Here is a 25526-nt window from a genome sequence, read left to right as displayed (position 1 = left end):
AGCTTTGAATAGGCACAGTGAAGACTTATGGCAAAATACAATAACAGTCACTGTCAGAATCATAAACATAGACAAATGATCTAGTAAAAGTCTGGTAAATTATGGTACACATACCAAACACAATAGAGCTAGAGCCCACTATAATGCAACCTATAGCCTAATAACATGGAATACAGCTCATTTCAGTACAATATAAGGATTACATGTAGACAAACATATAAAATACAGACAAACAGAGGAACACTGCTTTTTGCCAAACAATGAATATAGGCTCCCATACAAAGGCTGGTAAAAACTTTAAACAGTGATGTTTAAATGCACTATTTAGATAACCATGTTTAAGTCTTCACTAATGTTATGTTGTAGTTTAGGTTGCTGTTTGTAATAAAACTGTAGATAGCATAGGAATATCCTAGCAATCTATTATTATGTATATGGACTGTTATCATAGCAAAGCTTACCTTGTCATTGCTGGTGTGATATGGATTTTACTGGCAACATTTGTAAAAGTCTCTTTACTTCTGAGGTTCAAGCAGCACAGGAGACCGATAGAAACTTTCTGTTGCTTTTACTTAATGCTCTTATTCGCAAAATTATGCGTTAGCGGGCTACCGGACCTGATTGCGACCACTTTACTTATAAAGCCGCGGACTTCCCAGATTCGGCTCTTTAAGAAACATGTCTATATTTGACGCGCACCGCGTCCAAATCACATTTCAAATACAAAATTAAAGTAAAAATGAACATGCTGCATACAGCACCTGGAAACAGACATACGCTACGTCCCAAACCGCCTACTTCCATACTATATAGTGGGCAAAGAGTACGAGAAGTAGTGCTTTTCGCCCACTATATAGTATAGAAGTATGCGGCCTGGGCGCAGCCATATACCTATTTACACGCAGCTTTTTCATGTGTGGATGCTGGTCGCGCGCATTGGTCAAAAATAAAAAAACAAAAAATAACACGGTCTAATTTTGAAATGCATTGTTGTAACGCGCTCGTTACTAAGACTGTAACGAGTAAAATATTACCAAAATTTTATTAGTAATGCGTTATATTACTGCGTTACAGCAAAAACTAATATATTAGCCTACTGTAATATATTATATTTTGTAATGCGTTACTCCCAACACTGATTATAGCTCGAGTAGGAGTCTGATATCAGCATGACTGTGATTAGAGGTTTAGTTAATGCTTTATCAATCGAGCTAAATCAAAAATATGAGGCCCAACTTGGAAAATTAGTTTATGTGAACTCTGTTATATGAAATTTCAGATACACGAGTGAGAAGCAGCCCAGACCCTGTAATAGATGGAGAAAAAGTGATATTAAGCTGTTCAACTAAATGCACTCTGGATAACAAACATACTTACATCTGGTATAAGAATGGACAACAGGTAACAGATGGATTGACATTATTAAACAAGCTGTACCTGGACTCAATCAACAGTGAGGAGCTACAAGAGTATTCCTGTACTGTAAGAGGTAACACAACATCTCATCATACATCTGACTTTACTCTTACACTGTAAAAGGTGAACTGTTGGATCAACTTAAAAAATAACTTCAGTTGGTAATACCTAAAAATTTTTGTTTCTTATTGTGAAATTCAAGTGAAATTTTAAGTTGAACAAAACTAGTTTTAGTTACCAACTGAAGTAACTCTTTAAAGCTACAGTCGGCAACTCTGGAGGATTGAGATGATTTTGAATGTTTTCAATTTTTATGCCCCTCCCACACTACCACCGAGCAACCTCATATCGAGCTCGTCCTCATCAGTGCGTGTTCAAGCTTACAGGGTTTCCTGCAGAAAATTTGTTAGTTAAGGTGGTAAAGTTGGGTGGGTTTCAGGTTCTGAGTGAGGCTGTCAATGTATGGCTCCATGACCTATTAACATTAGATGTGAGAGAAAATTAATAATATTTAAGAGAATGTTTATTCATTCTTGAGCTTGCTTGTGTCTGAAAATGTGCCCATAAGGTGAGATTTGAAAGAGGCGCCACACGTCTTCCCCTCTCTTCTTCGGCGTCGATATTAAGATGGGTCACATTCTCTTTAACCTGACCTAGAAAGGAGCCCTCAGGTTGCTGTTCACCTGCTGCTTTAATTTTCCTTAATATCTCAATGGTAACAGGAAACTAAATAAACATGCAAATTAAACATGATTTTATATTTACAGAGGAAAACTGTCATTTATTTATATAAATAAAAATCATTGTGACATCACACTTTACATGGTTTTTGATTGCCATGAAATTAATATCTTCCTTCTGGAACAATTTGGAAAGCTGTGTCAGGTAGGTCAGGATGTCTGCCTGTATGTGAACAGCTGCCATGAATCTGTAAGTTGCACAGTTATGTGTACAACCCTCATGCCACTGGGTCCTTCTTTATATTCGCCTCCCAGCAAGTGTAGCAAGCCGTGCAGGCAGATTTCTCTGAAGATTTGAAATGGACTTCTCTTGTGATAGCCACCTAGTGTCCTTAACCTCCTGGGAAAAACGCTTTGGAAAAGGAGACGGGCCGACTACCAAAACACACTTATACCCAATCAAATCAAATCAAATGCCGGGTTGCGTATGTGTGGGGCGGGTCTATCAACAGAAGGTCCAGATTCTATTGGGCGTGTTTGTTTAGGTGATTTCAAATATCAACATTGGCTTTTAAACATCATGGACTCCGCCTTTAACTGTCCTTTTCCTTCATTCATTCACTTTACCAGTCATCACTGCTGCTCCATCTGTGCCAAGGCCAAAGATGCGTTCCTCAAGTATTTTTTTTGTCATGACCACCTGCTTCACAGCATCTGCAATAGTTGTGGCCGTGCAATCTGGAATGGATACAAGATCCAAAAATTGACAGAACAGCTGTCCTTCCTTGTCTGTATATCTGAAATATTTACGAAAAACAATTTGTCTAATCCTGGTTTTGTTACACACACACAGGACGCCATCATGACCCTTTTTAAAAATGAATAAGAAGGTGACTGTTATGTACCTGACATGGATTTCTAATTGTTTTGTCACAGAGTTGTCTGTGGACTCATCAATTTCCAAGCCAATAACCTTTGATGTTCTGATGGCTTCTAAAATGGGCTCCTCAACCACTTCACCCAGAATCTGTAACATTTTGTCCACAATCCTGTGGGACCTGTAGTTTGTCTTTTGATCAATCTAAAAAAAAAAAAAATTGTAATTATTTGTAATCCATGACAGCAAAAGTACACTAATGAAATAAAAATTCTTACCTTCAATTTGGCAAAATATTCACAGCCTAAGGAGGTCTGCAAGATCCAGCAATGCCCGGTAATTTGTATGGTGCGCGATTTCATGCTTTACCAGCCAGTAAAGACATTTAAAGCCGCCAATTATGGCCTCATGCTCCACATTTAAAATGGGCTGAAATGCCACACTGATGGGCATACCTTATAAACAAACATTCAATAAGCTGTCACTGTTAGTTTAAATTTAATAATTAAATCACCCTAGCTTGTTATTCCTAAACAACTCAAACACTTACTTCGGCTTGATTGGGCTGCAATTCCAACACATGAAATGTGATTGGTTGAGCTCAAGTGTGAGTCCAAGGCATCACGCCTGTAGTTAGTGCAGGGGACCTCTATGAAAGGCCTTTAGAGGGGCCACGTAATGCCCTTTGACGGTGCATCCTGCACAGTCTGCAAAACATCCCTAGGAACAATGCAATAACTCATCGTACGTCGTATGAAGAATGCAGCAATTTTAGGTTGTGTTTTTCGGTCCATTTGGCTGTGTACAATGTGACAGAAAACATGTGCAATCATCAAACATATAAGACCTATGAACGCAACTAGCCTTAATAAGAAAACATTACACCTATCATAATAATTGCAGATGCTTCGAGCGAACAGTTTACAAATTATTATAGTATTTAAAGATCATTTAGAATAATTATCTTACCTCGATGGCTACCCAGATAGCACGCAAACCATCCAAACAATGTTGAAAAAATATTTAGATTTCAATATTTAGATTTCAACAAACCACCATTATCATGATCAGTGTTTGCTTTAGTTTGGTCCTTGACTCTTATTATTCACTAAGTTAAATCTTTCTTTTTTTTAGTGTTTGTATGTGTATATGTAGAAACACATGTGCATTGTAAAAGAAAGATGTGTTTCAAAGTTAAGTTGAACCTGATTGCTTTTTGTGAAGATGTCAAAATGATATAAAATTAAGCTGCTTTACATGATTATGTTGATCCATTTTTGACATTTATAATTGTTTTGGTTTGTAAATACACTGTAACAAGACAAAAAGAAAAATTGTTGACACATTCAGACATCATTACTCGTCCAACAAATCTCAACAATGGTGACAATCATCAAACAAATTTATATAAAACAATCAACTGCAATGCATGCTGGGAGTTATAAATTAGTTTAGTACTACGATGATACCCAGCATGCATTGCAGCATGAAGCTTTCTTTTGTTGATGGTCACCATTGATGAGATTCATAGATCGATTCATGATGTCAGAGATAGATTCAGTAGTTTGACTTTAAATGTGTTTATATAATCCTCAAAATAACAGACCTGACACTGTTTCCAACTACTACTATAAAATCAATTTTTTGCATAACTTTAACAGTATTTCATTAATATCGCTTAGGTATATCTACAAGAATAAACTACTTGATAACATTAGATCTTTGTTTTCTTTGCAATAGCAGATGTATTTTAAAACACTGCTTTAACAGCCCAAATAAACTTACCATTAAAACACAAGAGTCAAGGGCCCAACTAAAGCAAACACTGATCACGATCGATTTGATTTCAATATTTTTTCAAGATTTGTGGAGGGTGCAAACGTGGTATTGATTCAATGGTATTAACATTGACAAATCAACGATTTTTAACATTGTTTCGATGGTTGCATGCTATCTGGGTATCCATATTGTAGATGAACGTCTTCCCCCAAAAAGGTTTTCTTTTCCCCTGAATAAACAATGTTGTAGAACGTCCGGTGAACGATGATAAATAGCGCGAAGATTGTAAAAACTGATTATTTCCCACTATCTTAATGGAGTGTAACTACTGTCACATGTCGAATGTGAGCAAGAGCGCTCTACAATTATATAGAATCAACAGGCAAGTGAAATCTAGCTAGCAGGTGAAGAACTCAAACAACAAAATCACCAGATAACTTACTTTAAATGTGCAAGAACTATAGAATAATACAATAACAAGCTTAAATAAACCCAAAACATAAGTCTACTTACAGTTCTCACGGACACACGTACTGGCTAGTTATCCTCCAGTGACTGAAGCGTTTTTCCCTCGTTTCGGCCGTGTGACACACGTGCCCGCTCACTGTGTCAAGCGCGTCCGCGCTATTCTCCGAGATGCACTTGACGGCAGCAGATTTTTTTTAATTGTAAATTTTATTTATTTGTTTTATTTATTTATTTTTGGACGACCTTGTTAAGGCAGTAGGGTTTCCAAGCTTAGGCGGGCCGCCTTAACTATAAAGTGCTGCGGGAAACCCTGAGCATACTTAGATTACTTACAGTCTTGTTCAAAATAATAGCAGTACAATGTGACTAACCAGAATAATCAAGGTTTTTAGTATATTTTTTATTGCTACGTGGCAAACAAGTTACCAGTAGGTTCAGTAGATTCTCAGAAAACCAATGAGACCCAGCATTCATGATATGCACGCTCTTAAGGCTGTGCAATTGGGCAATTAGTCGAATTAGTTGAAAGGGGTGTGTTCAAAAAAATAGCAGAGTGGCATTCAATCACTGAGGTCATCAATTTTGTGAAGAAACAGGTGTGAATCAGGTGGCCCCTATTTAAGGATGAAGCCAACACTTGTTGAACATGCATTTGAAAGCTGAGGAAAATGGGTCGTTCAAGACATTGTTCAGAAGAACAGCGTACTTTGATTAAAAAGTTGATTGGAGAGGGGAAAACCTATAAATAGGTGAAAAAAATGATAGGCTGTTCAGCTAAAATGATCTCCAATGCCTTAAAATGGAGAGCAAAACCAGAGAGACGTGGAAGAAAACGGAAGACAACCATCAAAATGGATAGAAGAATAACCAGAATGGCAAAGGCTCAGCCAATGATCACTTCCAGGATGATCAAAGACAGTCTGGAGTTACCTGTAAGTACTGTGACAGTTAGAAGACATCTGTGTGAAGCTAATCTATTTTCAAGAATCCCCCGCAAAGTCCCTCTGTTAAAAAAAGGCATGTGCAGAAGAGGTTACAATTTGCCAAAGAACACATCAACTGGCCTAAAGAGAAATGGAGGAACATTTTGTGGACTGATGAGAGTAAAATTGTTCTTTTTGGGTCCAAGGGCCACAGGCAGTTTGTGAGACGACCCCCAAACTCTGAATTCAAGCCACAGTACACAGTGAAGACAGTGAAGCATGGAGGTGCAAGCATCATGATATGGGCATGTTTCTCCTACTATGGTGTTGGGCCTATTTATCGCATACCAGGGATCATGGATCAGTTTGCATATGTTAAAATACTTGAAGAGGTCATGTTGCCCTATGCTGAAGAGGACATGCCCTTGAAATGGTTGTTTCAACAAGACAATGACCCAAAACACACTAGTAAACGGGCAAAGTCTTGGTTCCAAACTAACAAAATTAATGTTATGGAGTGGCCAGCCCAATCTCCAGACCTTAATCCAATCGAGGACTTGTGGCGTGATATCAAAAATGCTGTTTCTGAAGCAAAACCAAGAAATGTGAATGACTTGTGGAATGTTGTTAAAGAATCATGGAGTGGAATAACAGCTGAGAGGTGCCACAAGTTGGTTGACTCCATGCCACACAGATGTCAAGCAGTTTTAAAAAACTGTGGTCATACAACTAAATATTAGTTTCGTGATTCACAGGATTGCTAAATCCCAGAAAAAAAAAAGTTTGTACAAAATAGTTTTGAGTTTGTGCAGTCAAAGTTAGACACTGCTGTTTTTTTGAACACACCCCTTTCAACTAATTGCCCAATTGCGCAGCCTTGGGAGCGTGCGTGTCGTGGGTGCTGGGTCTTGTTTGTTTTCTGGGGGTCTGCTGAGCCTGCTGGTGGCTTGTTTGCCACGTAGCAGTGGAAAGTATACTGGAAACCTTGATTGTTCTGGTTGGTCACATTGTGCTGCTGTTATTTTGAACAAGACTGTACATAACACTTAGAAATACAATAAATGGTTGATAAAGCACAATTACCTGTCAAGAAGAAATGTGTCAAGCTCTGCATCCAGCTAGAACCCTTTAAAAGCTCATAGATCCCTCCACCTTTCAAATGCTGGTCCGATATTGATCCTAGTTTTATTACAGGCACGGTCGCTTTCTATATTAGTTTGCGTGGTTGTTTTCTTTTAATTGGTTGTTCTGCTAGCTCTGGTTGTTAGCCCAGGAAACGGAAGTTTGTTATTGAATGTTCTCTCCGCCATCACGCTGCGTTCAATCCAAGGTGGATGCGTGTGATATTGGGCTTGTTCGGCTTCATGCAGCGCCGCAAGAACCGACAGCCAGATGACGTACAGCGAGACGAAATTAGACTTTGTATGATTTCTCTCATCGTTTTCGCGGTACTTTCGCGTCATTTGACTGTCGGTTCTTGTGGTGCTTCATGAAGCCAAACAAGCCCAACGTAACACAAGCAAGGGGGGGAATCTGTGGCGTGTGCAGGAACTGTGATTGACAGGCAGATTTTACACAGCCCTGTGCTGATTGGACCAGATGAACTGAGAGCGCTGGATTTTTGCCAACCAAATAACAGGCTCTAGGTGGAGGTAGAAGCCTTTTTTTCTTAAACTGTCTAATTTATGTTGTTCTTTTGGAGCATAGTGTTGGTTTCAGTGAATATGATCAAAAAAATCTTGCAGACTGCAGCTTTAATGGAATATTCCATTTTCTTAAAAGAAAAGTCCAGATGGTTTGCTAACCACCATGTCGTCCAGGGTGTTGGTGTCTTTATTTGTTCAGTCGGGGAGAAATTATGTTTTTTTTTTTTTTTGGGGGAGGCATTGCAGGATTTTTCTCATTTTGGTGGAGTTTGGTAGAGCCCAACGTTTGATGCTTGGCTCAACACTTGACGGTTTTTTTCAGCGGAGTTTCAAGGGACTATAAATGATCCCAAACGAGGCATAAGGGTCGTATCTAGTGAAACGATTGTCATTTTTGACAATAAAAATAACAAATATGCTCTTTTGGACCACAACTTTTCGTCTGGGTCCGGTCCAGCGTGACCTAACGTAAATGCGTAGTGACGTAGGGAGGTCATGTGTTACATATATAAAACGCACATTTGCGGACCATTGTAAACAATAAACTGATACAAAGACATTAATTAGTATCAGTTGACATACAACAACGTAGGAATGGTCCTCTTTCAACACACTTGTAAACACTGGGGCAGAGTTTCGCATTCATCCTCTGTGACTTCTTGGCGTCATGGCGTATTGCGTGGGGTCGCGCTGACACATCACAACCGGATCTAGACGAAAAGCTGTGGTTTAAGAGCATATTTTTTATTTTTCTTGTCAAAAATGACAATCATTTCGCTAGATAAGGCCCTTATGCCTCGTTTGGGATCATTTATAGTCCTTTGAAACTCCGTTGAAAAAAACTGTTGTTAAGTGTTGAGATAAGTATTAAATGTTGGGCTCTATTAAACTCCATTAAAATGAGAAAAATCCTGCAATGTTTTACTCGAAAAACATAATTTCTTCTCGACTGAACGGGGAGGGACATCAACGTTTTGGATGACATGGTGGTGAGTGGATTATCTGCATTTTTCTTTTAAGAAAATGGACTATTCCTTTAAGTTGATCTAACTTTTCACTTGTTACAGTGTAAATGATAAAATAGATAGTTTCAGTCCTTGATGCTGATTGGTTTATTCTCAGCTATGACATCATCGCTGAGCTACTTTCAGTCTCACTGTGCAGCACTCATAGCTGATCATTAATATTGAAGTGAGATGCTACAAAATTACAGAAATGTTCAAGTACAAGAACACATCTTGGTTAGTTATTGCCTATTAAGTCAAACAAGTTACTGGCGCAGCTTCTGCAGGTTTCAAAGTCAGGTGCCGATGTGCCGCGTTGTTTTGTGTACCATCATTACTGGGGAAACCCCTAAAAAAGAAGATGAGGAAACACAATCAAGGTGGAATTATTATTTTCTAACGCAAGTTGTACTTTAAATGTACTAACACAACCAAAAGTGAAAGTGTTTTAGCGCTGCCAGTGGCACTGAATGGCATAGCACATCACTCAGAACTTTTGTGTTATTTTGAAAATATGCACACAGCTGTCATGATGGTTATTTGCTGAGTAGCGCTGTGATAACGGCTGCAGTGAGACTGAAATCTGAGAATCACAGAAAAGTCAAATTCTGAATGTTCTGCCTTTTCTGAATATAACTGAGTTTGTGTCTTTTTTTCAGATACGATGGACAAAATAAATGCTTAAATACATAAAACTGTAGGATACTGATTAAAACAAGGCTTGGCTTTCTGAAGGTTTGCTACTATAAATGTTTTAACACTCTGGGGTCGACGCAAACTCTTTATTTTTCAATCACTCTGCAAAGAGACTTAAATTACTCTGCTGATTTTTGACATACAGATATGATTTATACATCATTTAAAACGTTAAAGTGTCTATTTTTTTCTGTCCACTCCCAATAAAAACAGAATGTTGTGCTTTTCGCAAAATTAAGAAAATAAACATGATGCGTTTTGTTCTCTCTCCCTCAGTGAAGTCCTTTCAGAAAATAAACTGTAACTTAACGAATACTTGTCATAGAAACAAAAGATAAATGTCTACATAATGCTTGGAATGTCAGCTTTTGAATGATGTAAGTGAGATCGAAAACATATTGTCATTCGGTGTAAACTGTATGAGAAGGAGGAGAGGTACCGTCTTTCTCATGTTACCTGTTTATCTGTAATGAGATGAGATCACCACACCCCGCGCCATTGAAGTGAACGAGTAGAAACATCCATATGCATAACTCGTGCCTCCTGCAGTCAATGGATACGCAATCCACAATCCAGTCTCTCCACTCCTTGTTGTTTTATCCGAGTGCACCAAACATGACATCTACTGTAAATCCTTATTTACTTGCGTATGTGTGTCAGTATCTCCAGACGCGAGTTTGTCTTAGAATTTGTAAATCAATATATTGTTTTATGTGAATGAGTAGGCAGACTGATTTTCACATCATTTTGAAGAAAAAACCCTAGACTACTAGATCCTGTTTTGAAAAGTCTTGGGAAAACATGTTTAGAATGAGCGTTGACAATGCATGTCAAAACTTCCCCAGGGCCCTAAAAACCCCTTAGACCCCAGAGGGTTAATAAAGCTTTTTGGTACCTGCCTTTCTGAGATATTTATCCACATATTATATTTGTATTAAGACGTTCACAATCGTCAAATAAATGTTATCTTTTGAATATATTTCTCTGTTTTATGTTTTCACTGCAGTATGTGGTAACACTTTCTATGAAGTCTGTGTTTATAATGCATTATTGCAGGCATATTCCCTTATAATAAACATTATTATACTGTATGTTGTATTCTCTAATAAATAATCATTACAACAGTTACAATACATTATTTGTGGTTGTACCATTTATGAGTATGATGATTTATGACACATGACGAACTCCACATTGTTATATTATAAGTACACATTGTCATGTATTTAATTTTTATATATTTGCGTTGTATAATTGTCACTTGACCTAAAGCAGTAAATAAACCATAAGTCTTCTCATAAACATCCACAATGCTTTACATACAAATAACTGAAACAAACAGAAAGCTACAGATTGGGCTTTAATGTTCTTTAAAAGGAAAACTTCAGGAAAATGTGTCAGAAATGTCCAACATATGTTTGTTACCAGCCTTACTCCTCAATATTTATACCCAATCATTAAAATGGCACTTATAATACTGGCAAAGGCTTTAGTGGAGCTTTTGTAGAGCATCGATGAGCAGTGTACTGGCAATGTCTTGTAAACTCAACTATATCTTTAGTCAAACCTGGCCAGAAAAAATGCTTACTAATTCTGTGACACATTTTGAGTCGTCCCAGATGACCTGCCTAAAGTTTAGATTGTCTCATTGTTAAACCTGTCCTCCATACACTAAAAGAAAGAACCATTTAAAAATTTTCGAAACAGAAAATTATTATGACAAAAAGTATCTAAAATAAAAGACTATAAAACAGACCGTCTCTCTTTCCTCCTCTGCTTCTTTTGTAACTCTAGCGTATATTTGAGAGATTTCTGAGTTCCCTGAAACTTGTTTAATCTTCTTTCTATTATGGATTTAATAGAAGTGGTTTCACAGAAGGGGGTTGGCAAATCACAATGATAAAATGAAAGCACGGTCAAAGGGTTCTCTTTGTTCACTTCATGACCCATTTTGGTTTCAGCGCATGTTAACACCACATTACAGATGTTACTAGAAAGCAGTAAATCCAGCAAAACCGCAATCATAAAACTCCAGGACTCTGTCCTCCGTCTAGCTGCCACAAAGACATCTGCAAGACGAGCCGCTTCCTCAGCAGAAGATGAATCGTGCTCTTCATTACTTGTTCGATACTAACCAACTTTATAGGCTGGCTTTAACCTTTACTAAGGTAAATATTAAAGTTAATGTGCATAAATGTGAAATCGTTGTTGTGGTTCACTATAAGAATGAGATGCACTTGATAATTTATCACTACATAATGACTGTTCCCTCAAATTTTTTACATTATTTAAGGGTATGGGGGCAATTTTGGACACAACCTAGAATGTGTTAACAGGGTTGAAAAAGTTGCTGTGTTAAAGCCAGACAGAGCTGAAGTTTATTTCAACATTAAGATGCCTGTTTGAGGTGTCGTAACAGAAAACAGCTTGCACTGACAAATCTTAAAACATATAAGTGTCATTGTTTCGTCTCAAGATGCACATCAGTAATGTTTTTTTTTAGGTGTGTTTTTGAAAACACTTCAATGTCCTACTTTAACTCAGGCCAAATCCTGGTTAACCTAAAGATTTTGCTTTTCCTGTCACCCACTGCTTTCTGAAAAAGAAATGACTTCATTCCTTAAAGAGTTTCAGACTCTATTAATACACTAATCTGGGGAGGGTGCTAGTATGTACTTGATATGTGAATGCAATTTCTTTCATCAAAAATGGACACCACACGCGGTCACATGATTGCAGCACAATGGAGGATGACGGCTCGACTGAGGCTCTGTCCCAAATGACACACCCTGCACTTGTGGACTTCCTCAGAGTCCACAGTTAGATGACATCATGTAGTGCAGACTTTAGGGAACCTTGTCCACAACGGTGCACCAGAGTCATATTTTGGGACAGACTCGAGTGTCCCGCCGAAAATAAGAAGAGAAGTTGCCCATCAGTGAGAACTCCTCACATCCGTCGTCTGATCTGATTGCTCTTTCGCAAGGACTTCTGTTTAAAGTGATAAAGCCTGCAGCAGTGTGGACTTCAGAGCATAAAAATGACAGATGGGACACCCGACGGATTCGTAGACTATAAGGGAGCATGCACAATTTAAGGCAACTAGACCGTAGATCAGTTCGCTGGTCGTGTGGAGTATAAAACATATGCAGATTATTAGCTCAGATTATTAGTAATGAAAGGAACAGGTTTATGAAAATATAAAACATAATCTGTCCTGTGAATGGAGTTGAGACTGTTGCTCAAGAATAAGAGCACTAGCAGTAAAAAGATGAAGATTAATGATTAGATTTTTTTCTGCTGAAAACATAAAAGATGAAGCAAAGATAAGAGACATCTTTTACAGGACTCAGCAATAATTAACAGCTATAAATTAACTTTTAATATGATAGTATGTAATATACTAGTCAACATTTGAAGTGGATCAAAAACATTCATCAAAGTTGTCCTAAGACAAGAACGGGTATTGGGTATTGGTTTTAAGACAACTTTTAGAAAAGGCTTTGATCCACTTCAAATGTTGACTAGTGTAGTTGTCAAAATATATTCATGTTATGAAATGCTTTCCTTCTTATGCTATGAAAAGTGTCAAAAAGAGTTTCTTTAACATCCGCTTGAGTACGAGAAAATGAGATAAGATCATAAAATGATCTACTACAACTTCAACTGCTCATAATAATGTTGTATTTACTAAACACATTTATAAGGACTAAAGTGATGCTATTGATCATAAGAGCTTTTACCATTTGTGTTTTATTTATCTTTTGTTAAACAATAATTGGATAACATTTTGAAATTAAAAAGCCCTGTCATGAAGTGATGTTTATGTTGTGAATTTTACACTTGTTTTTGAGGTTGTCTCTGATATGATGTGTTTTGCTTACCAGTCTAATCTAGTATTAAACTGAAGCTGGTATAAACTGGTTTTCTGGGCAGAGATGTCTATCACACAGTCTCATCCTGTTTAAGTGGGTGGTTTGTGGCAAAGCCGATCAAGTTTTTATGCTGATTCAAGATCAGGACACTCATTTTTGCAGCGGTGATTCCTAATCTTTAATCTGTGTCTTCAGAATTAAAAATATATATTTGTGTTATGTTATACGTTTGAAAGATGCTTTCATGTAAATTGCTTTAATTTAAACTAAATCGATCAGAGACCCCATTGTATTATTTTTTTCTGATTTTGGAAGTCAATGCAGCCTCTGATCGGTTTGGTTTCCAACATTACTCAAACTATCTTCCTTCGTGTTCATCAAAAAAAAAAAAAAAAAAATTAATACAGTTTTTTAACAACACGATAGTGAGTAAATGATGACACCTTTTGTGTTCACAGTATACAATTTATCAGTATGTGTGCGTTACATTCGACAGTAAGTGAACTTAACACGATATTCCACCATCTTAAATGAGATTACAATCTGAAGGGAGAGAATGTGTGCGTATGTCACGGAGTGACAAAGACAGGCGGAACGAAAATTGGCGGGAATAGTTCCGCCCAGACCGATTTTCACAAACACCATGTCGGTTCCGGCTGACTCCGGGCAAGGAAAATCAAGGTTAATATCTAACAGGTGAGCGAAACGAATGGGGCGATCGGCGATTGGCTTTCGCAAGAAGAGGAGGCCCATAAATAGGGCAATGATACGATCAGAAGGGAAGTTTGATTCTGCTGTGAAGTCTGTGCTGGGTGAAGTTGTGCTGCGGGTGAAGCATATCCATGTGGAGTTTTTTGTGGGCAAAGCGGGTTGAGTGTACACAAGGAGAAGACTGACGGGGATTACAGCCTGGGCGAGGAAATTACAGACACCAGCTGACTCTAATTTGAGATAAGTGGAAGATCATGAATGTGCAGTGTTGATATGATTTCACTATGTGTCTCGGAGGAACTAGAGATGCCGAACGGATGTAATGAGAAAATCTGAAGGGAAGAAGCGGAGGCGGAGGAATAATGTTGAGAGGTACTGTGAATTGGATATAACAGTGTGGTATACCAAAACCCCTTCTGTGATCTACTGCTGTCCTTGTCTCTGCCCCGTCATTCTCTGAGTTCCGTCTGTATACAGTAACCATGGATTCTTATGTACCACCCAGTCTGTTTTAGTCGCTGTGGAGCGTGGGACTCCACTTGTCGCCTGTGTATCCAGGTCTTTGAAACCGGGCCGCAGTTGTGGTACTGACCTTAGTCACGTTAAGTGTGAAAATTGCGGTAGGTGCTTTATTTGAAGTGAGTACACGTAGAAGAGTGCTGTGCTGTTCTAATTGTTGCCAGTATTCACATCCTAGGCTGAGTCCAGAGTCCTGTATAGTGGTAGGATTGGACGGCGGTTTTCATATCTGCACACGATCCAGAGACTGGTTGCATCCCTCATGCCTGTGTAGAAAGGTGTTGTATGCCCACCGAAAATCTAGAGGAGTTGACAAATGTGAGTGAAGTGTGTGCTTTCTGCTATTCACCTACAGGTCCGGAGCCAAGGGCTTGTGTCGATGTGGGACTGTTCTCATCGATTATTACAAAGTGAAAGTGTTGGGAAGTTGGCCCGCAAGTAGAACGCCTCACTCAGGAAGAAACTCACACCCGCCTCCTCCATCTGGTGTGCTTCAAGAAGTGTAAGCCTTAGTGCCTGTTTTAGCAACAGCTTACCAAGCACTCACTGTAAAGCCTTCTTGCCTGTTGTAGCGAAAGCCCAGTGTGTTCACCGGCCGCCGTAAGTTAAGCTGACTAAGGATCCACCTGTATAACCTCCTAGTCTGCTAAAGCTATAGTCCAGTGTATGCACTGTTTGTGGTTGGAGTTGCTGTCCCAAGTTAAAGACCCCGTATACCTACCTGCTGCCCGAAGTTAAAGGCCCTGTATACATACCTACCTTCTGTCCAAAGTTAAAGGCCCCCGTACATTTATGTCACAGGTCGGAGCGGACCACAGAGGTCGTGAGTCTCGCCCCTCCCTAGTTTCCACCTCGAGGAGGTCCCAAAAGCACCCCAATGACCAGACACACAAGAGAGTAAGTATCAATTTAAAACAAAACTTTATGAAATTATTTAAAATGAAGAAAGGGCAGGGGAAAGTGGACACTAAAACTATAACTCTCCGGCCCAGGGAGAGCGGGATTCCCAGAGTCGCCTAGACTCTCACGGGGACAGGGAGGGTCAGTCGCTCTGCTTCTTTTCCAGTTCGTGTCCGTCCGTGACTTGCAGTGGGTATTCCTAATCGAGCTCCTCTTTTTGTCCACAGCCTTTGCAGTCCAATTCCTCCACTCCTGGTTCCTGGATGGAAGGGACGCACACAGGTAAGTATGAAGGTAAGTATGGGAGAGAAAGCGAGTACCTGGGTTTATTTCATCCAGCAGATGCGTATCCTGCGGTCGTACACTGAGGCATCCAATGAATCTGCGGGGTCTCAGGGGGTCAGCCTGGAACAGCCCAAAAACACACATGTGAGTATTCGGCTGTTAAGAAGAGTGCAAGGGGTCCAGCGTTCCGTCTCCAGACGTCGAGGGAATTCTACAGGTAAGTATAGAAAGTCATCCACTGAGTACACAGCTTCAACCAATAAAGCACGGGAACCAGGCTCGGGTAGGTGTCAAGGGGCAAATACACTGGGCTCGTAGCTTGGAGGTACAGGTAAGTGTAAAGGGGCAATGCACTGGGCTTGTAGCTTGGAAGTACAGGTAAGTGTAAAGGGGCAATACACTGGGCTCGTGGCTTGAACATACAGGCAGGTGTCAAGGGGTAAATGCACTGGGCTTGTAACTTGGATACACAAGTAAATGTAAAGGGCAATTCACTGGGCTCGTAGCTTGGAAGTACAAGTACGTGTAAAGGGGCAATGCACTGGGCTCGTGGCTTGGATATACAGATAGGTGTCAAGGGGCAAATACTGTACAGTACTGAATGAGATGAAGTACCTACTTACTGACCATTAAAACAGTAGATACTACATCCCAGACGTACTAAATCCCCCATGCTGATACATCACATGACATACGCCATCATCACGTCATGTCTTACCAGCGTGAATTCAGCAGCATCACCGCTTTCCGGCATTTCCTAATATGACGACGCCTCTTCTTCTTCGTTGGATAACTCCGCTCCCGGGGCATCATGAGATGTCCATCGTATGCACATTAGAGATGCGCGGTTGGCGGTTACAGCCGCGGACTCCGCGGATAAACCGCGGATCGGGCGGATGACGTGACGAAAAATAATATTTTAATTAAATTCGGGCGGGTGGCGGATCGACTGCTTGTTATTAGCTTTGTTCTTCAAAGCATACGACCTTAAAGGTGAGCATTATGTCTATCAAGGTGGCAGGCTCAGAAGTTCGCGAAGAGAACTGAAATGAGACGGTCTAGCCTTCAGAGGACCCATAATTTGGGTCACCTGTTGCACGCGCCCCCAGTAGCGCCCATCGCGCCTGTCAGCAATAAACAGCGGAGACTTTTCTGACTTATTAAAATAAATATGTAATCAGAAAAATATGAATTTATTTTAGAAAATATGACACATTGATGTAGATTAAACTATTCAACAACAGTATATCAAATAATCAACCTTAGAAATATACGCAACATAAACCGAATAATATTAACACAAAACATAACTTATAATACTAAAACAGTGACAAGAAAAAGTTTTCTAAATACACTTTTATTTAATAAAGGTTTTAATTGTTTGGGATAGCCTCGGCATGTTAAGGATCCATTCGTTCTATCATTAACAGCGCAGAGAAATGAGGACGCATTTTGACACAGCTCTTATCAACGCCGGCGAAGGAGGTACGTGGCAAACTCAAAAAAATGAGAATTAAAAACAAAGGAAATAAAAGGTCAGAAAAGGGTTGCCTGGAATAAGTTTTACAAAATGGTAAATCAGGAGGATGACACTAGTGCAGACTATGTAATTTGTGCGTTTAATTTAGGCTATTTATTTATTTTTGTCCCATGTCATGTGCGCCGATTGGATACTGGTCTTTATGATTTAAAAAGAAAGCAAGTGAACAGTACTAAACGAACTTGAAGCAAAAATAAATTTCAGCAAATGCAAACTTCAATCAAACATAGAAATAGGTGAAGTATTGCTTTAGCCTACAGAAATGCTTATTGCATACATTTTTAAATGTGTGCGAGGTCCGTGCACGTCCTTCGCTAGCTAAACGAGCATTAAATATTAATGACGTTGAGTTTATTGTTTTTATTAATTTATATTCACAAAACTTATCAACAAAACATCGATTAAAATTAAGAGACAAATTATCTGAAACTAAATTCATTTTAAAGTAGAAAACAAAACTTTACAATTACAAGACCCATTACAATTCTCCCTTCATATTGGCCTTTACAATGCCCTATATGGCGTTTAAAATTACAGTCTATCTTTCGTAATAAGCTAACTAAAATTAAACAAAACATAAACACATTACAACAATATTCAAACCCAACAATACTCAAACATAAATATAAAATAGACATTATGATACATGTTAAAACAATCCGATATAGCATTTATAATAGCTGGTTAGTAGATGTTTACTATTTTTGTCAAAACCTCCGTTGCAAACCTCCATTTACCTGAATAAAATAATTTTTACTTTGAAAATAGCGCTGTCACGTTAACACCAGCTGGTTGTTTACATAAGACTCCATCTACATTTACACTCAGCGCAACGTCTGATTTCTTAAACTAAAACAGGGTCTGCAGCGTTGACGAACGAATCCGTTTATGAGGGTCGAAAACGGTGATGTAGATGAAAGGCGTAAACGTAGCAAAAGTAACGCATTTTAAAGGATAAATGCATTAATGTAAACATAGCCTGAGTTCACTGCTTATATTCTAGGGCTTTCTAGTCTCGCGGCTGTCATCAGCAGCGGCTGTCATCAGCAGCGTCTTGCATCGCCCAGTCAGCGGATGGCGGGCGGGTGCGGTTTTGAAAACTGGTCAGAAACGTTGGTGCGGATGGATGGCGGACGGATGATGAGTTTTGTGATGCGGTTGCGGATGAAATAAAAGCCCATCCGCGCATCTCTAATGCACATCACAAAATCTAACTGGAAGTAGTAAGTCATCCGGGTATTTTCACATACTGTTTTTGGAATACATTGGCCCTGTCCCAAATGGCACACACCGGACTTGTGGTCCTCCTGAGAGTGTAATGTAAATATAAAAATGTGAAGATTATTTCTGTCTCAGTTTATTAGTATGAAAGGAACAGGTTTATAAAAATATAAAACATAATCTGTCCTGTGAATCAAGTTGAGACTGTTGCCCAAGAATAAGAGCACTAGCAGTAAAAAGATGAAGATTAATGATTAGATTTTTTTCTGCTGGAGACATAAAAGATGAAGTAAAGATAAGAGACATCTTTTACAGGCAGTGGCGTCTATATGCTTGTTGTATCTCACAGTAAGTTTGTTTCTGCAATATGAAAATAAGAGCTATGTGATTCCCATTACAAATCCAGGCAATAACCAACTTACAACATCCATTGCTGGTGTTTGTTAGTTCAGTTTGTTAGATCAGTCTGAATCGTAATTTAATGCTTCACTGTTTTTTATTTAGTTTCTTTAGTAAGATCACAGTCTGAAGTTGCAGTAGTGTATACATTACATTATTTTAAATACATCCTATAAGGAATTTGCAAGCAAAGGATAGATTTGAGAGGGGCTTGAAAATATTTTTCTGTACAAAGGGAGGCCGGTGAAACGAGGTTTTTTGTCTTATACCATGTTATGTTAAAGGCGGAGTCCATGATGTTTGAAAGCCAGTGTTGATATTTGAAATCACCTAAACAAACACGCCCCTACCCCAATAGAATCCGGACCTTCTGTTGATAGACCCGCCCCACACATACGCAACCCGGCGTTTGATTTGATTTTATTGGCTATAAGTGTGTTTTGGTAGTCGGCCCGTCTCCTTTCCCAACGCGTTTTTCAAACATCGTGGACTCCGCCTTTAAGCAATTCAAAATAAAATAAATCTGTTTTATATGTCTAACTTAATTCTATCTACTCAATATTACTGTCGTGCAATTCAAATGAAAACCCTTCAGGCAATGTTGGGACATGGGGGGCCCCAGTTCCTTGGACTTTCCTTAGGGCCCCCAAAATGGTAAACACACTCTCCTACAAATAACAGCCACACGTAAAGATAAGAATAGTTGTCTGATTATGTAAAATTCAAGCATGTTATGAAATGCTTTCCTTCTTCGTATGCTATGAAAAGTGTCGAAAAAGTGAAGGAGAGTCTTTCTTTAACATCCGCTTGAGTACGATAATCAGATCATTAAATGATCTACCACAACTTCAGATATTGACACAACTTTACAAACCGGTTGAAGTCAGAGATCTCCACGAGCACGTATGTATTCACATGTATATATATTGAATCTTTGAAATATTACGAAAAACAAGTATGTTAGTTGTGTTTTATTTTACTGTAATAACTGTCTGATGAATTGAGCCCCATACGGAAATGTAATATATGTGAATATATGAAATATCCCTATATGAAATATATGGTAATATAAAGTAGAAACATATATGTACATATATGTACAACCATATATGACACCTATTCGAAAATGGAACAATTTCATATATTGACATATATGTCTATCCCATACAAATATATGTCTATGTGTGCAAAAAACATACATAGACATATATGTCATCTATATAATTATTTATATATGTGACATACATGACTTCACATATATGTCTAATATATGTTGCATACATATACTAATCATATATCACAAAATAATTAAATTTGAACCGTGGTTTTTATCTATTTTTCGCATGTTTCAGACCACAGGTAGGACGTACAACCCATTCACACAACTTAACACACAAACACAATTTATTATTTGTAATGTACCTGATGAGTCCAGTCGGGCCTCGAACCCGGGTCCTCACGTTGGAAGTCACCTCCACTATCCACTGATCCACCCAGCCGTTGGATGCGCTGTTTAGCTTGTATTTTACAGTGTTCGTTTTATTATTCCTCCTGTTTTTATTTTATGCAGGGGTACACAGTGCAAATTTAACCCTTGTGCATTGTTCAAATAAAATACATCCACTAAATTAAACATCTGTAAAAATGTATCAGATTATTTTTAACTTTTTTGCATAAATTTGTTAGTCAGTTCTGATCAAAACTACCAAATTTTTACAAAAATTCCATGATTTTAACTCTTTAATGGCCAAGTTCATAAGTGGATTTGGGGAAAATCTAAATGACAAATTTTCAATACAAAAAGTGATTGTATAGTGGATTTTTTTAACCTTTTTCGCAGTCTTGGGCATGTCAAATATAAAGTAAAAACATTGGCTTTTGATTATTGTTTTCTTCCTCATTTATTGTTAGTGGCTGTTTTTGCCCCATTGACTTCCATTACAACCACATTTTTTGATTGCAGAGCAATGACACCTTGTTATCATGCATTTTTGAATGTTGGTGGTTTTTCCTTTTGCAAAGAGGTCAAATTTGTCATTTGTACTGTTGATCACCATGTGGCACCATTAACCCTTTAGTAGACCTGTGCTGTGCAGAGCTTAATTTCTAGCTTGTACATTGAGTAATATGGGGGCGGTTTCCCGGACAGGGATTACCTTAATCCAGGACTAGGCCTTAGTTTAATTAGGAAATATAACTCGTTTTAACAAACATGCTTTACTAAAAACATTACCTGTATGCATTTTGAGGAAAAACAAAGGGCCCTGATGTATTTTAAGATGTCAGTGCAAGTTGTTTTCAGTTTGGACAGCTCTTAAAAATGTTTTAGTCTAGGACTAGTCTAATCCCTATCCGGGAAACCGCCCCCATGGAGTATAACTCCATAATAAAAGTATAGTATTGTGCAAAATGCATGCAGTTTGAAACTAGGCAGGGTTATAATGTTATGACCCTAATAATTTTTAAACAATATATTTACAGACCTATATAGGCTATGTTGTTTTAGAAATCTAGACATAAAACATATTGATATCATATGGTTGGAGCATACAGTATCATGTAAAAATCCATCTTATATGGTTGTAAAATACAAACCCATATAAGAATTTATACATATACATATTTTAAATATATGTATTTAAATACATTTTAATATGAGTATTCCATATAGGTTTAAAACATATATCTTCATATATCAAGAGTATCTATATATGTGATATTAATATATGTATTTATATACATTTTAATATGAGTATTTCATATAGGTTTAAAACATATATCTTCATATATCAAGAGTATCTATATATGTGATATTAATATATGTATTTATATACATTTTAATATGAGTATTTCATATAGGTTTAAAACATATATCTTCATATATCAAGAGTATCTATATATGTGATATTAATATATGTATTTATATACATTTTAATATGAGTATTTCATATATGTTTTAAACCTATATATTCATATATCCAGAGGATCTATATATGTGATATTAATATATTGCATATATATGTAACATATATGCCAAGATCGGTTTTGATATAGGGACATACATGTCATACATTACATTTCCGTATGGGGCGTCACAATGATGTTTTGTTTTTTCTCAGGAATAAGAAAAGAGTTTTGGGTCTTATGTGACTTTCTACAAAACTACATCATGAACTTCAGACTCTCATCATTGATCCTGCTGTTACACATTCAAGGTATGAACACTATTAAGTAGATGACAGTTTTGTGGTTGTTATACATTTTTAAAACCCTTACTGGGAAAAAGCATCAGTGTGGTTTATTAAGACAGGTAAAGAAGCTGTCACTCGGGCAGTACCCTTTAAAAGGTCAACTTTATTTTTACCTAAACAGTGCATATATATATATATATATATATATATATATATATATATATATATATATATATATATATATATATATATATATATATACAAGTATCTCAAAGGTACATACATCTGAGGTATGTAAATAGTTCATATTAGGAAATAATTTTTCTGACAGTGTAAGTAAAGACAAGCTGGAGAGCCCAGAATGTAACCACAAAGTTGTCTTCCCAAAGACGCTTTACATGTAGTTTACTGCTTTGTGTTTGTAAGGGTGGATTCACTACAATGATTCAGTCTGTAGAAACGCTGAAATGACAGAGAAATGTTAACTTCTGTCTGAAATAAATAAACTCGCAAGTGCGCCACATGCTGTTTTCTGGAGGAATTGACAGATAAACAGTGGCAAAGCTATCCTCTCAGTCTGACGGCTGATCCACCCAGTAACACAAAATATTTTATTGGGAAAACAGAAGAAATCACGCTTAAATGATAATAAATGATATTCTCTTTAATATTTAACACCTGGGCACATAAACCGCGCTTGAGCGTGTTTGTGACCAACCCTCATTGACGGCAAGCACACATACATAGCCTCGCGCGTTTGTGCGCGGCATTGACAAGTACATAAACCCTGCGCGTGTTTGCCGTGATTGTATTTAATGATAGAGAGAGATTAAAAAACTTATCGCTGAGTTAAGAAGATCTTACTTGTAATTGTCATCTATGTGACGCGACAGTCTGCACTCAGCAGCACATCATAATTTCAAAGTCGTTTACAAGACGACTGCTCTTGTTATGATAAATATAAAGTTTACATTACGTTGTAAAAATTATTAAATTATCTTCATACGTGCTTAATTCATAATGAGAACGTATTAATACAAGCTTTTTCATTCTGATATAGAGCTGAAGATCTTTGCCCGAACCCGACGGGATCCGTCGGGACCCGACGGGTTTGGGCGGGTTCGGGCTTCATTTCTAACATTTTACACGGGCTCGGGCCGGGCTCGGCTTGCACTCCGGCTTTGCGCAGTAAATGAGCGGTCAAGTTCAATGCTGCTGGATGCAGCGCAGGATCAGTAGCGCAGGATCGCACTGAAGCCATTTACAGTGGATTTAATAATTTTCCTCAACAAAAACATGTAGCCTAATCTTGGTGAGTAAAGGTTTTTCAATGTATAACTAAATATTAATTGAGTCTTAAATACATAATTTAGACAGAGGATATAGACTAATGTTGGCATTAATGGAGAGAAGTGCCGACGCAAATCCCGCAGAGCCTTTATCTTAATTTCATTATTGCCAAATACCAATCTTAATTCAGAATGTATTATCTTTATTTAATTCGTTAAGAAATAATAATTTTTATTGGCATGTTGGCCTATTTATAGTGTATTGCATAGGCCTATTTAGAGTGAGATGTTACAATGTTACGGATTAATTATTTTATTTATTTGTTTTAACTTCCAAGTTGCGTAGTTAGTCATAAATAAATAATGTTAAAACCTGTGTAAATTACTCATTCTTGACAAAAGCTGTGTACGTGCGCACATTTAAATAATGTCGGGCTGTAAACGGGTTCGGGCTTTTAAAAAGCTGTCAATCAAAATGTACTTTGGGTTCGGGCTGAATTCTGTCGGGCTTTGGTCATTTCGGGCCTAACTTTTAAGGCCCGACTACAGCTCTATTCTGATATAATATATAGCAGAATAAACAATAATATATGTCATTTTATATACAAACTATAATTCTATCTTGACATGCACATTATCTGCTTCATGTTGGTCCGGTTTAATTCAGAGGACTCATTGCTTTGGTGTATTAATTTTCATTGTAAGCCTTGTAAGCCTTTAAAAATTATTTTAGATGCAATTTTGTAATATTTATAGCTTAAATTATCTAATATAATTTATAAAACATTTAAAATCCTTCCTCAGAATTCCGCAGATTCTTCCAAAACATTTCCAGAGATAAAGCAAAAAAAACCCCGCAGATTTCGTCTGGCCCTGTTTATTGCTCAAATACGCATCATTCAGAAATAAAATAACTATATTTATAGAAAGTATATTTTGCATGTGTTTTTAAACATTGCAAATGTTAACATGTAAGCGATTTTAAACAATTTGAGCGCAAGATGTGAGCTGTTTTATGTGCGCAAAGACAATAGTCCCTTTCACACATACAGTCTTTACTGGTAATTTACTGGTAAATTGCAGTTAACATGTCATGTGTGAACAGAACCTTTCCGGTAAATCAGTGCTCCCAATTTACCAGTAAGACAGGTTGTAAGATTACCAGTAATTTACCGGTAAGCGCTATGTGTGAATGAAAAATATAGGATTCCCGGCATTTAGAACGGACGACGTCAGACCGCGCTGACAGATCGGGCCAATCAGAAAGTTTTTTATACAGGTGACGCATTTACCCCCGAACTGTTTACAGATGTTTCCACACACATGTTGCTTAAAAGTCGAGCACACCTGAAGTTAACATCCACATTTCTTCACCAAAGTTGTTTAAAACAGCTTACCGTCTGCCATATTGCCGACGTCCTTAGCACACCATCTGTGAAGCCTAATGTGCAAACGCAGGTTGACGCCGCCTCACGCAATTTGTTTGGTCACAAGCAACTTCGCGACTGTTTGCCACAGATGTGAAAACAACAAAATACGGACCGTGGATATTAAGTCATTACCCGCCGTTTACAAATACGACACGGGAGCTCGCCGGCCGCGCGCCACAGGTAACTTCCGCTTTCTTTCCGAGTTTACCGGTATTTTGATACTGATGTGTGAATGATGTCTTACTGGTAAAAAGACGGAACGTCACTGCATGTGTGAACAGCACATTTTTGTATTTACTGGTAAATTCATTCTGGTAAATTCACAGTAATTTAACAGAATTACTGTGTGAAAGAGGCTAATGAGCACACACATACTTAAATGGACGCACACTCATAAGCGGACGCATTGAGTCGCGCGTTTCCTAAAGCATGCAAACACAAAATTATTTTGAAATACCACAGTCTTGGCACCTATTCTCATAAAAACATTCAGTTATGTTTAAAGTGAGTGCAAACAGTTCAGAAAGAAATCAGATGTTTGTGTTGGTCTGAAAGTAGAAATTCTTATCTGCTTATTTTGTGTCATTTATATTAATTAAACAACAGAAAACAAAGGAAAATCACTTCTGTATCTAAAAAAAGATTAATTATATTTCATTTATACGATGAATTATTCA

The 25526-nt window shown here is 37.8% G+C and overlaps 1 protein-coding gene across 2 annotated transcripts in view; it reads left to right on the top strand.

Annotated features, from left to right (window-relative positions):
- LOC129453658 (uncharacterized) overlaps window positions 1-10556 on the top strand; it is a 203946-nt gene extending 193390 nt beyond the window's left edge. The window contains exons 4-5 of one of the 2 annotated variants that reach the window (XM_073861520.1): window positions 1280-1489; window positions 9453-10556. In XM_073861520.1, coding sequence (XP_073717621.1) covers window positions 1280-1489; window positions 9453-9478 — 236 coding nt within the window. In that variant the 3' untranslated portion in view covers window positions 9479-10556. The remainder of the gene's footprint in view (window positions 1-1279; window positions 1490-9452) is intronic. The other variant, XM_073861518.1, reaches the window with a different exon arrangement.
- The last annotated feature ends 14970 nt before the right edge of the window (window positions 10557-25526 follow it).

This window comes from Misgurnus anguillicaudatus, chromosome 23 (assembly GCF_027580225.2).
Source record: "Misgurnus anguillicaudatus chromosome 23, ASM2758022v2, whole genome shotgun sequence".
Lineage (NCBI taxonomy): Eukaryota > Metazoa > Chordata > Actinopteri > Cypriniformes > Cobitidae > Misgurnus > Misgurnus anguillicaudatus.
The sequence above is the reverse complement of the archived record's forward strand: the minus strand, read 5'-3'. Positions and strand labels throughout refer to the sequence as shown.